The sequence below is a fragment of the Amphimedon queenslandica genome, unplaced genomic scaffold (assembly GCF_000090795.2).
Source record: "Amphimedon queenslandica unplaced genomic scaffold, v1.1 AMPQUscaffold_13401, whole genome shotgun sequence".
In the NCBI taxonomy this organism is placed as follows: domain Eukaryota; kingdom Metazoa; phylum Porifera; class Demospongiae; order Haplosclerida; family Niphatidae; genus Amphimedon; species Amphimedon queenslandica.
In genome coordinates this window covers 72,211-85,813 of record NW_003546363.1, presented here as the reverse complement: position 1 = coordinate 85,813, position 13,603 = coordinate 72,211, and the positions used below count along the sequence as shown (strand labels likewise).

Below are 13,603 nucleotides of genomic sequence, written 5' to 3'. Positions count from 1 at the left end.
TCATAAAAAAATTCAAATTTGATCAGAATGAGCTCAAACTTTCTACACAACATAAGAACATGTATATGTATCAGAAAATATTACAAAAATGAAGAATTCTCTCCTAGTCATTTTTGGCAAAAATTGGCCAAAGACCCTGTACTATAGTACAGGGACTTTGGCCCAATTTTTGAGTAACTTTAAAAATTCATAAAAAATCTAATTTTGATCGGAATCAGCTCAAACTTGCTACACAATATAAGAACATGTATATGTATCAAAAAACATTACAAAAATGAAGAATTCTCTCCTAGTCATTTTTGGCGAAATTTGGCCAAAGACCCTGTACTATAGTACAGGGACTTTGGCCCAATTTTTGAGTAACTTTAAAAATTCATAAAAAATCCAATTTTGATCGGAATCAGCTCAAACTTGCTACACAATATAAGAACATGCATATGTATCAAAAAATATTACAAAAATGAAGAATTCTCTCCTAGTCATTTTTGGCGAAATTTGGCCAAAGACCCTGTACTATAGTACAGGGACTTTGGCCCAATTTTTGAGTAACTTTAAAAATTCATAAAAAAATCCAAACTTGATCGGAATCAGCTCAAACTTTCTACACAACATAAGTACATGTATATGCACCGGAAAAAATTATTAAAATGGAAAATTCTCCCCTAGCCATTTTTGATAAAATACCCTGTACTACAGTACAGGGCGTTTCGTCAAATTTTGGAGCAACTTTATAAATTCATTAAAAGTGATTATTATATTAATTGTACATTTAAGAACATGCACGTACATGTATTTTACATTTAAAATTTATTATAAAAAATTAAATATACAAACCTGCCCCAGGAACTCTCTACTAGCTGTAAACGTGAGACACAAAGGCTCAGGATCATTATCCAATATATACTTTACTGAATTGTAAAACTCAGTATCAACTGCCTCCATATCAGCAAGGACCACTGGCCTACCAAGTATCACTTTATAAAACGGGCGAACGAAGAATGCTAAAAAATGCAAAAATAGTTCAAATTAAGTCAAAAGTACCTCCAGCCAATGTGTACATGTATGTACATAATTTTTATTTATGTAAAAATTTTATTAAAATTATGTTAGCATCAAATATGTTTTTTCTCACTCCTTACCGTCTATGAGTTTTTTGTGGTAGATGGCCAGTCCAAATATTCTTCCGATAAACCTGAAATAATCCAAGTGATTCTCATTAATCATACCAGAATCTGGGTTAACTTGTAGTGTGTAATTATCACTAGAAAGAGAGAGAGAGGGAGAGGGAGAGAGAGAGAGAGGAGATAAATAATCAAGAATTATTGTCTAAATAATTACCTTGCTGAGTATTCAAACAGTCCGTAATAAGGATTGAACATTTCATGTGACAGCAAGAAAAACCACTCACTAAATTAGAAGACGTACCATAAAAATTCTAATTCAAGGAATCAGTTTAAAATTACCGGGCCAGTCCACCGTAATCCAGTCCGGTCTCATTGGGGAACTTTATATAAAGACGAGCTTTGAGGTGGTCTTTGTTCTTTATCGTCATTATCTTGCGATGAGAGTCCTCAAATAGATGGTCCCTCCTCACTGGGATCTCTATCTGTCTCGGAAGACCCTCCTACAGAATTAGGAGAGGGAAGGAGGGAGGGAGAGAAATAAAAGAAAAAGTAACTAATTTATAAAAAAGGGAAGAGATGAGATGTACACTCACGGGTCTCTTTTGAGCTAGTGCCTTCTGGAAACTATCATATTTCATTTTGTAGTTTCTGTCATAAGTCAATTTCTAAGAGAAAGTCATGCAGTGGCTCATTGATTGATATTATTATATGCTTACTGATTGTTTAGCGCTTGTCTTAACTAGTCTTGGGTCTTCCCATTGAGTCGAATGAGTATCTGAAATAATAAATAAATAAAAAAAAAAAAAATAATAATAATAATAATAATAATAATCATGAACTGACTATGATCAATGAAGAAATTGCGTCCATCAGGTAGGATTCTCAATTCCCAGCCAGGCTATGAGGAAGAAAAAAGAAAAATAAAATTATCAAACAAAATAGTCCTCTTATTTCACTAACCGGAAGGTCTCCAAGGTCTTCAGTCCTCGGTCTTGACCCCCCGGGGGTACCAGGGGTGCCTCCCCCGGGGGTACCGCCCCCTCCCCTCCCGTTCCCTCCGTTACTAGTGGGCGTGACTGGAACTTGCATGGGTGTGTTCAAAGCTTGTGTAGCGGGTGTTATTGAAGCACGTGGGGGAGGGGTCGACTGTATGGAGCTTTGTGGGCGTATTGACTGACGAGGAGGAGGTAGAGGGGGCGGGGTCTCATCTGCTGAGGGTCTTGGGCCAGGTGATACTGCAGGGGTTGTGGAGAGTGCCCTCTGTCTTGGACGAGTCTAATTAAAAATAAAGTAAATAAATAAAAGTGATGTTACTATGTTGTGCAGAAAGTTTGAGCTGATTTTAGTATTTTTACAACTTTTCAAGTTACTCAAAAATTGGGCCAAAGTCCCTGTATTATTGTACAGGGACTTTGGCCCAATTTTTTCCAAAAATGACTAGGAAAGAATTCTCTATTTTTTATAATTTTTTGATACATTTACTTTTATGCTGTGTAGTAAGTTTGAGCTGATTCTGATCAAGTTTGAATTTATTATGAATTTTTAAAGCTACTCAATAACTGGTACTTAAAATCCCTCTACACAATTATTATTGTTCATGATGTATATGCTAGTATTTACCCAGTGTGTGGTGCGAGTGTTGTGATCAACATAAAATTGTCTGCCATTTTCTGCTGTCCTCATCTCCCAGCCAGGAGGAAGATCATCAGTTCCTGATAAACTAGCAGTGGACAGCCTTTGAGAAAGACTCTGAGGAAAAAGAGAGATAAGGATCATTGAAATAATCAAATAAATAAATCTGATAAAATGACAGCTCTCTCTCTTTTTTCCAATACTTACATCAGCAGCACTGACTGGACGGCCAGGTGAGCCTTGAGAAGGAGCCTAAAACAAAACAACAACAATAACAATAACAACAACAATAACAAACAAACTCACTATTGATCTTGGAGAAGGAGTTGGTGATGGAGTTATAGACCTCATTGAACCCAACGGAGTAGAAGAACCATTCTAAAAAATAAATAAATTAATTAATTAATAACAATTAAAATGGGTGTGGTCTTACGTCAGAAGTGGGTATCCTCCTACGCATGGTCTGTTGAAACCTCCTGTCCCTCTCTATTCTCCTTTGAGCCGAAATATCAGGAACATGACCAGCAACAGGCCTCACCCACTGGGTGTGTCTGTTGGCGTGGTCTACGTAGAATGTCCTTCCGTTTGCGTCCTATTGTGGGCGGGGCATAAAGTCACATGAGCCGAGGGTTATATATGTACATGTACGTACCTGACGTGCTTCCCAGCCAGGAGGAAGTGGAGGCTCATCTTCTTCTCTCTCTTCCATTGTCCAACCATCTCCTTGGACTGTAGACTAGAAAAAAATTAAAAATAGTATAATTTTAAAATAATATAAAAAATTAATATTAATAGCAAGCACAATAAAAAATTAAAAGTATAATAGCATCTTTTATTTATTCATTTATTAAATTAAAAGTAATAGTATCATACTAATATAATTAATAATAAGTTATTTAATTACTTGTCTACTAAGTGCTAAGCTGTTAGGTGACACAGAGGCAGTAACTGGACCAGCAGCACCTTGTACCAACTGACCTATAGGGGAATCATCAATATAAGGTGGAGCAAACAAAAATATTGAATTATTGAAGAACTATTCACTTCTAACAAAGCAATGTAAATGTAATAGCCCACAATTTTATGATCATATTAATCAACAAAATTACAAAATTTCAGACCAAGAAATATGAAGCCAATACAATATGTACAAGCATACATGTATACATTCTTCTTTCTCTCTCTCTCTCTTTCTCTCCTTACCAATATTCTGTTGACGGGGTAGGTTCCCTGAGGAGGACCTTATTCTCCCTCTAGGTGGTAGAGGAGGGCCAGCACTGCTACTGATACTACTGGAACTGCCTCCACTTGATGGCAGTGGGTTATTATGGAAGAGAAGCTTGAGCTTTATAGAGCCACTGACACGTGATTTAGCACTAATGGAGGAATAAAAAATATATAATATGTAGCTGAGTTTGATTGCTTGAAAATAATGTACATGTAGCTTTAGTACAACATATACACATGTACATGTAACTTAATACATAATGTCCAATGACAAATTAATAATATGGGAATTTGTATGATCAACATTGTATTGCATTGCAACTGAAAACAAATAGCACAAAAACACTTCTATCAGTTCTATACATTCAGCAAGAGGAATATGTACTTTAGGTATTACGTACTCTTAATATCAGTTATTAGCAGAGAAAAAACCTAGACTACCGTATAGCCAGTAATTTTCATGGGTCCTATATTTCGCGAATTCTACCACGTGTGCCATGTGGGTAACTGGGTATACCGTATTAAATTGATATTCGTGGATTTTATTTTCACAAATCCCAAAGAAATCTGTAAAATTTGCAACCCGCAAAAATTACCGGCTATACGGTATTCAATGCTTAATGAAGCAGTTAATAAAAAGTAAAAAATGTATTATTGTGCTATAGTTCCAATTGAATTCATTCTGGATTGATGTAGTGAATGGCAGAAAAAAAAGACAAAGAAAATGAATCAAATTGGATCAAAACAAATTTTGGTGTGTCTTTTTTGGTGACGGACAGAGGTGTTTTCTTCCAATTGTAACAATGACAATGTTGTTTCATGGAGTGGCCCTTCTCTCTCTCCTTCCTCTTGTTCTAGTATTGCCTGCTCCTGGTTTGGAGTGTAGGATCTATGTTGATAGCTCAGTGCAGCATGTGCATGGTGGTACTGACAATACCTCTTGTTGGACTGGAGGAGCTAAAACACCTTGTGCTTCCCTTGATCACACTCTGGATGGAATTAAAACTCTACAAGACAATTGTTCAAAGGGTATTGATATATATCTGTATCCTGGTTACTATCAGCTATACACTTATAACTTAGAGGAACAGGTACAGAGGAACAATGTGAGTATTATTGGTATCATAGATAATAGCACATGTGAAGTGGCTACAATCGAATGTGATATTAATTACCCCCCTTCATTTAACTGGTCCAGTTATAATATTGTATTTCAATGTGTTGAAGTACAGTACTGTCTCAATCCTCCTTTCACTAAATGTACTGATCCTAACAAACCATTACCAGACCGTACCTCAAACCTGTACTTGTATACTTATGGATTATGTAATGATGATCCAAGAATTCCAACAAATAGCGAAAATTTGCTATGCGAGGATAATGAATACAGTTGGTGTCAGTGTGAGACTGTTAAATTTAATGCTTATGTATATGATGGTTGTGCTCATGCTACATTATTTCCTGAGGAGCTTCAAGTTTGCATTACTCGTATCAATTCTTTAATTGTTCATGACTGCTATACAGCAGAATCACAGTCACTTAGCTGTACAAATACATATTATACAATGGAATATGAAGTGCCAAAATGTTTCGATGACTATATTAATGCTGACTTTGAACTGTCCCTTTTTATTAAACCATTTGATTCAAATACCAACAGTACTCTAAACATAACAGTGTCAGCTGCATGTGCTTCTGGCTACAATTTTGAAAATGAAAACAGAACTTGTGTCAAAACTCCACAGCCTCCTCCTCCTACACTTCCAACCTTCAAGCCCAAAGTCTGCAACAATGCATATAATATTCCTTATTATGCTGACTGCGACAATGTAAAATGCTGTTCCGACAATGCAACACATCCGTATGACCAGCATTATTATGCTAACTGTGCATCAAAGGGAGTACCAGTGAATAACCTCTACACGTGTGTTGAATGTGGTGAGTATGATTTACTGATATTCATTGCAGTAGAGATAGTGCCTATCACTGTCATGGTATTATTAATAATAATATTTAATATACAACTAACCAATGGATCTATTAATGGAGTGGTATTCTATTCACAATCAATAGCAATAATCTATCCTATTTATATTCATTACTATTATTATGATGATGATGAAGATGATTTTTCAAGTCCAGATGCAGTACTACTAACTCAAATACCATGCAATATATTTAATTTAGATTTCACTCCATTTGTTAATCATCCATTATGTATTTCAACTAATACAACACCATTGGGAGTGCTCTCCTTTTGGTATGTGATAGGATTCTATCCATTGCTCCTCCTCCTCTTACTCTATGTTTGGATGACATTGTATGATAAAGGTTTCAAGTGTGTAGTATTTATTACTAGACCATTTCATCGTTGCATGGCTCGTTTCTGGAGTATGACTGGGATTGAACCATCTTTTACTCACTCTATAGCATCAATATATATACTCTGCTTCACTCAATTGGCTGCCACTTCCTTCAAACTACTGAGTTATAACCTATCAGACTATGGCAATGCTAAGTTCTTTCACAATATGAAGCAAGGTTACTTCCAGGGGGTACATGCTGTTGCTGGATCATTTGCTATCTTAGTACTACTGATTATGATAGTGCTACCAACACTTTATATACTCCTTTATCGATTCCAATGGTTTCACAAGTTATTGGATTGTTTACATTTGAGGAAACAGCTACTGATATCACTGGGTGATGTGTTTACTGGTCCTTATAAGAATGGAGCTGAGAATACTTTTGATTATCGATTCTTTGCTGGATTGTACCTACTGGCAAGAATACTTGTTTTGTGTCAATTTATTTTTGGCACTAATCATATCTTCATGGTTTCAGTGCCAACTTTTCAATTTTGCTGTTCCTTATTAATAGCAGTGATGGTTCTCATCTTTCGTCCCTTTCGAAGAAATATTCATAACTTTACTGAATTTTTTGCTATGTTTATAGCTATGGGTATTGGATTTTTAACCATTATGGCTACAGCTTATCTCTTTGAAGTGAATGGTGACCCTGAAGATAGTGGTGATAGCATAGTAACAGCAACTGCTGCAAGTGTAATACCAATTATCAATAGTCTATTTTTTGGTATTATTATACCAATTTATATAATCTACCAGGTATACAAAATGATAAAATCGTGTTATCGTTATTATAAAAGAAACATTCCAGTGGCCATCAGAGATCAAGAAGATGAAGAAGAGTATCAGCCATTGGTTGGTAATCATGATGATTGGGTTGCTGATCGTATGGAGAATCCACAAGAATATGATGAACAACATGTTCCTGGTAAAATGGATGATATGACTGGAGAGGATCAAGAGCCAGTTACTATTGCTACAGCTGCTACTTATGGCAGTACCAATAATGCTACTGTTAATTAAATGCTACTATTAATTAAATGCTACTATTAATTAAATGCTACTATTAATTAAATGCCACTATTAATTAAATGCTGCTATTGATTAAGACTGAGTGGATAAATAGGCTACACTGTACATTTTGTTTTGTTTCTTAGTTAGATTATTGCTGAATATTAATAATAGTTTTTTGATTTTTTCTTTAAAAAAGATGAGAAACATTGTCAATGATTGATTAAACAGTTACATGCCAATTTTTATGATCAACGTTGCAACTGAAAAAGATTTCATAAACTTCATGCACACATAGTAAATAAGACCACAAATTACTACACGTATGGTAATGAAGCCATGCATAGACTAGTTAATAAACTATTATAACAATGACAATGTTGTTTCATGGAGTGGCCCTTCTCCTTCCTCTTGTTCTAGTATTGCCTGCTGCTGGTTTGGAGTGTAGGATCTATGTTGATAGCTCATGGCAGCATGTGCATGGTGGTATTGACAATACCTCTTGTTGGACTGGAGGAGCTAAAACACCTTGTGCTTCCCTTGATTATGCTCTGGATGGAATTAAAACTCTACAAGACAACTGTTCAAAGGGTATTGATATATATCTGTATCCTGGTCTCTATTCACTATACACTTATAACTTAGAGGAACAGGTACAGAGGAACAATGTGAGTATTATTGGTATCATAGATAATAGCACATGTGAAGTGGTTAGTATTAAATGTCAAAATGATTACCATCCTTCATTCAGTGACTGGTCCAGTTATAATATTGTATTTCAATGTGTTGAAGTACAAGACTGTCTCAATCCTCCTGTTACTACATGTACTGATCCTAACAGACCATTACCAGACAGTGCCTCAAACCTGTTCTTGTCTGCTTATGGATCATGCAGCAATGATCCAAGAATTCCAAAAAATTCAGAAAATTTGCTATGTGAGTATATTGATTCTGATTTGTGTCAGTGTGAGACTGTTAAATTTTATGCTTCTGTATATGATATTTGTACTCATGTTACATTATTTCCTGAGGAACTTCAAGTTTGCATTACTCGTATTAATTCTTCCATTGTTCATGATTGCTATACAGCTAAATCACAGTCATTAAAAGATGGATTTGGCTGTACAGATACAGATTATATTATGGAATATGAAGTGCAAAAATGTTTCGATGATTATATTTATGCTGGTTTCATTGAACTGTCACTTTTTATTAAACCATTTGACTCAAATACCAATAGTACTCTAAATATAACAGTGACGGCTACATGTGCTTCTGACTACCATTTTAATAATGAAAACAGAACTTGTGTCAAACCTTATCAGCCTACTCCTCCTCCTCCCTTGAAGCCAACATTCTGCAACAATGCATACTACATTCCTTGTTTCGGTTATTCTTTCTGTGATGATTTGGATATTTGTTGTGGATATCAAAATGAATATAGCAAATGTTGTGACAATTCAAAATATTGCTACGACAGCACAAAAAAATATTTTTACACTAACTGTACATCAAAGGGAGTACCAGTGAATAACCTCTACACGTGTGTTGAATGTGGTGAGTATGATTTGCTGATAATCATTGCAGTAGAGATAGTGCCTATCACTGTCATGGTATTATTAATAATAATATTTAATATACAACTAACCAATGGATCTATTAATGGAGTGGTATTCTATTCACAATCAATAGCAATACTTTATTATATTTATTACTTTTATTATTATTATGATAAATATGATGATGATGAGGATTACCCATATTTTAATGAACACTATATACAATTATTGCCACTAACTGAAATACCATGCAATATATTTAATTTAGATTTCACTCCATTTCTTTATAATTATCCATTATGTATTTCAACTAATACAACACCATTGGGAGTATTCTCCTTTTGGTATGTGATAGGATTCTATCCATTGCTCCTCCTCCTCTTACTCTATGTTTGGATAACATTGTATGATAAAGGTTTCAAGTGTGTAGTATTTATTACTAGACCATTTCATCGTTGCATGGCTCGTTTCTGGAATATGACTGGCATTGAACCATCTTTTACTCACTCTATAGCATCAATATATATACTCTGCTTCACTCAATTGGCTGCCACTTCCTTTAGAATATTGACTTATAATCCACAAAGCCCTTATGAAAACTATGGTAATCTTACATTCTTTTACGATAAGAAACAAGGTTACTTCCAGGGGGTACATGCTGTTGCTGGATCATTTGCTATCTTAATTCTACTGATTATGATAGTGCTACCAACACTTTATTTAATCTTTTATCGATTCCAATGGTTTCAGAAGTTATTGGATCGTTTACATTTGAGGAAACAGCTACTGATATCACTGAGTGATGTGTTTACTGGTCCTTATAAGAATGGAACTGAGAATACTTTTGATTATCGATTCTTTGCTGGATTGTACCTACTGATAAGACTGATCACTTTGAGTCAATTTGTTATTGGTGATGATGAACTATTCATGTTTCTAGTACCAACTTTTCATACTTGCTTTTCTTTTATACTAGCAGTGGCGGTTCTCATCTTTCGTCCCTTTCAAAAAAATATTCACAACTTTGCTGAATTTGTAATGCTATCTGCAGCTATGGGCATTGGAATTTCAACAATAATTGCTGCAAATGATATCTTAAACATCGACCTACATGATGGTTGGTTCACAATAGAAACAACTGCTCAATTTATAATTCCATCTGTCAATGGTCTATTTTTTGGTATTATTATACCATTTTATATAATCTACCAGGTATACAAAATGATGAAATCATGTTATCGTTATCATAACAGAAATATTCCAGTGGCCATCAGAGATCAAGAAGGTGAAGAAGAGTATCAGCCATTGGTCGGTAATGATGATGGTTGGATTGCTGATCGTATGGAGAATCCACAAGAATATGATGAACGTCATGTTCCTGTTAGAATGGATGATGTGACCGGAGAGGATCAAGAGCCAGTTACTATTGCTACAGCTGCTACTTTTGGTAGTACCAATAACGATACTGTTAATTAAATGCTACCATTAATTAAATGCTACTATTAATTAAATGCTGCTATTAATTAAGATTGAGTGGATAAATAGGCTACATTTTACATTAATTTTGTTTCTTAGTTAGATTATTGCTGAATATTAATAATAGTTTTTTTTGCTTTTTTTTCTTTGAAAAAGATAATGTAAATTATTACCAATTGTTAACTAAATAGCTACGTGCCAATTTTTATGATCAACGTTGCATTGCAACTGAAAACAAATTTAAGGCTACGTTTACACAGCAACTAAAATGATGGAACCCGTAGTATAGTTAGTATAGTTTCGTGCCTGTTTTATCCTTCTGTTTACACGGAAACACCTGTTCTATGTTTCTATTTACACGGAAACAAATGAAAAGGCGCTAGAATAGTGATAGAACTCTATGGAAACAAAAACGGTGTTCAAAGTGTATTGTTTTTTGTTTTTAAACGATCCATTTTGTGCTGCTGTGTAAACCCAGCCTAATATACTTCATGTACATAATTACAGTTACAGTTACAGTTACATGTACATGTGCTTACCTCCTTCCCCTGAGGTCGAAACTGTGTGGTCGAACTATTGGTTGAGTTATATCAACTTTTTGTCTCTACAAAATTAAAGTAATTAATAAATAAAATGCAAGCCACACCCACTGAACCGAACCCACCTCAATGGGATACTGGGACAGTTTGATGATTACTCTACCAAGGAAATTGTCACGTGTCTGAAAATCAATAATTTAAAATTTAAACTTTGAGCGAGAAGAGATTATACTGACCAATCTATTAGCATCAAAAACTTCAAAAAGGACAATATCATGTTCTAGATTAATCTATAAAAAGGAGAGAGAGAAAAGGATAGAGAGAAGAGAAAGAAAGAGAGAGAGGGAGAGGAAGGGTGAAGGTGCAAAAGGAAGGAAAAGAAAGATAAATTCTAAACTTGTTGTGATGACAAGAGGTTGTATTGCCAAGACAACAGTATGAGTAGAGACAGACCAACAATAACATTAAGTAGTGAGGTAATCAATCAAAAGGATGTAACTACATGTATAGGTCACTTTCTTTCTCTCCCCTCTCTCTGACTCTCTCATCTACAGTCCAGTGATATCACATCACAAGACAGGAACAGTGTGATATTATGTTTAGTATCGGTCATGTGATGACGTCCATATATGGCAGACAATAAGTAGCTAGTATGAATGGACACTAACACTCACCCATCAAACTAATTAGCACATCGTGAATATCTAACATACATGTACATGTACATTATTTGCATGTATAATAACATTATAATAATACCATTATATATGTAGCATCACACATGTACATGTACATGTGTATATACAGTAATAAATACACAACAATAAACATACAAGAATAAGTGTGTGTGCATGTTGATATGTTATTGAACATGTACATGTACATGCATGTTTAATTGTGCGTGTCAAATAGAGAGCATAAAGACTGTTCTCAAATGCTCTTTTCTTACATTATGCAGCATTAATTCTTAATAATAGTAAATGCTTTAAAGTATAAAACTCAATTTTTCGTACTCAAGATAAACCACAGAAAAGCTTGCATGACATTACTTTGTGGGTGAGAGCCTGTGTGACACCAATTTGTGTGTGTGTGTGTTGATTGGGTGTGTAATAGAGTATGTCTCAAGAGTATAATGTCACATTCCTTGATAATAGAAAAGGAAAGAGTTTACTACCTAATCAAGTAACAATTCAGCAATTTCATACATGCAGAGTCTGCAGTACACAAAAATAAGTAATACTAATAATTGCACACACTCTCTTCCCAAATATGCTTGACTGACAAGCACAGAAGACACCTATAAACTAAAGCTATAATCATTGCTTAGGGTTCAGTCCATAGTAACAATGTGCTTGTACATTTTATATTTGTTATCTTTGTTCAGCTGAATAAACTATGTACATGAACATGTATAATACTTTTGCTTGCTTATAAATGAGTAATAAAATAGATACAGTCTCAGCATATTTTTATAATTTATATAGACTTTGTACTATAGTAATAGCAAAAAAACAGATGATTTAGAATGTGGCCCAAATTTTTGTACAAAATGATTTAAGTAATTTTCTCACAGACAAGTACAAAGTGCATGCATATTAGTGTGACATTACTACACAAATTGATAAAATAATGAGGCGTAACATGTAATTATAATTTAGGTACTGGCTCTAATGATAATAATAGTAGTTTTGGTATCAATTTTATGCTCATTTGGCCTGAAGCAATAACTGGGAATTAACATTAGTAAACATCTTACTAATCCTCTCACTTTCTCTCTCTTAAAAACACAAACTCACCAATGCACTACTCCATACTACTGTTGTGTACATGACTACATGTTGATCTATTATCTCTTAATTTTAATTTCAGTTAGTGCATGTATGGGTGTGTGTGTGTGTGTGTGCATGCAAACACAATTCTTTTGTCTTTAAAATAAATAAATCATCTGGTCTGTAATAACATATTATTTTTATAAACTTACATCAGGAAACTCTAGCTTCTCGCTCCATTCTGGATTTCTTGTCTAAAGGAGAAGAGAGAGAGAGAGAGGGAGAGGGGGGGAAGAGAAGGAACAGATAAGATAGGAGAAGGAAGGAAAGAGCAAATGAGAGGAGAGAGAGGGAGTAGGAATAAGTTCAGGTAAATACAATTAAATTAATGTATCCTAGTGTACCTTGTGGCGTGTCTTTGTCTGTTTAGATTTTGTCTTTTTTCCTCTTCTAAGTGTCACTTTAACATATGGGTCACTGTAACAGAACAAACAGTCATACCAATAATAATAGCATTCCTTTTTGTCCCACCATAGTCCTACTCAACTCTCTCTCTCTAAAAAAAACTCACCACATCCCAAACAGATCTTTCTTCATTAGATTCTGTGATGACATTATAAAAACGTGAAGCATCAACTATCAAAAGAAGGATTTTAAAATAGTTTGAATCAAACGCAGAGTTCATCAGGTCCTACCGGCTCGGAGCCACCTCGGGCTGCCATATTGTTCCTCTTGGTGTCTTTATCTTCCTTGAACAAACTGTCACCAGCTTATACTGGCTTCTCCTCTAATCAGCCAACGATACAACAAAGAGAAATGAGGAGGGAACACTACTAACACAGCAAAAAATCGCCCAGTTATTATTAACCCATAACCACGCCCATAATAGCTTAACCACGC

At 34.8% G+C, this 13,603-nt stretch overlaps 1 protein-coding gene across 1 annotated transcript in view; it reads right to left on the bottom strand.

Moving 5' to 3' along the window:
* Window positions 1-13,571, bottom strand: part of LOC100640037 (E3 ubiquitin-protein ligase NEDD4-like) — a 14,512-nt gene extending 941 nt beyond the window's left edge. The window contains exons 1-22 of the mRNA XM_019996709.1: window positions 13,399-13,571; window positions 13,275-13,339; window positions 13,108-13,180; window positions 12,916-12,957; window positions 11,171-11,224; window positions 11,060-11,116; window positions 10,935-10,999; window positions 3,960-4,132; window positions 3,661-3,734; window positions 3,409-3,492; window positions 3,190-3,348; window positions 3,063-3,134; window positions 2,964-3,008; window positions 2,745-2,873; window positions 2,085-2,399; window positions 1,968-2,022; window positions 1,841-1,899; window positions 1,718-1,789; window positions 1,464-1,624; window positions 1,339-1,407; window positions 1,140-1,261; window positions 835-1,001 (exon numbers count right to left, since the gene is read on the bottom strand). Coding sequence (XP_019852268.1) covers window positions 835-1,001; window positions 1,140-1,261; window positions 1,339-1,407; window positions 1,464-1,624; window positions 1,718-1,789; window positions 1,841-1,899; window positions 1,968-2,022; window positions 2,085-2,399; window positions 2,745-2,873; window positions 2,964-3,008; window positions 3,063-3,134; window positions 3,190-3,348; window positions 3,409-3,492; window positions 3,661-3,734; window positions 3,960-4,132; window positions 10,935-10,999; window positions 11,060-11,116; window positions 11,171-11,224; window positions 12,916-12,957; window positions 13,108-13,180; window positions 13,275-13,339; window positions 13,399-13,425 — 2,139 coding nt within the window. The 5' untranslated portion in view covers window positions 13,426-13,571. The remainder of the gene's footprint in view (window positions 1-834; window positions 1,002-1,139; window positions 1,262-1,338; window positions 1,408-1,463; window positions 1,625-1,717; window positions 1,790-1,840; window positions 1,900-1,967; window positions 2,023-2,084; window positions 2,400-2,744; window positions 2,874-2,963; window positions 3,009-3,062; window positions 3,135-3,189; window positions 3,349-3,408; window positions 3,493-3,660; window positions 3,735-3,959; window positions 4,133-10,934; window positions 11,000-11,059; window positions 11,117-11,170; window positions 11,225-12,915; window positions 12,958-13,107; window positions 13,181-13,274; window positions 13,340-13,398) is intronic.
* Window positions 13,572-13,603: the final 32 nt, after the last annotated feature.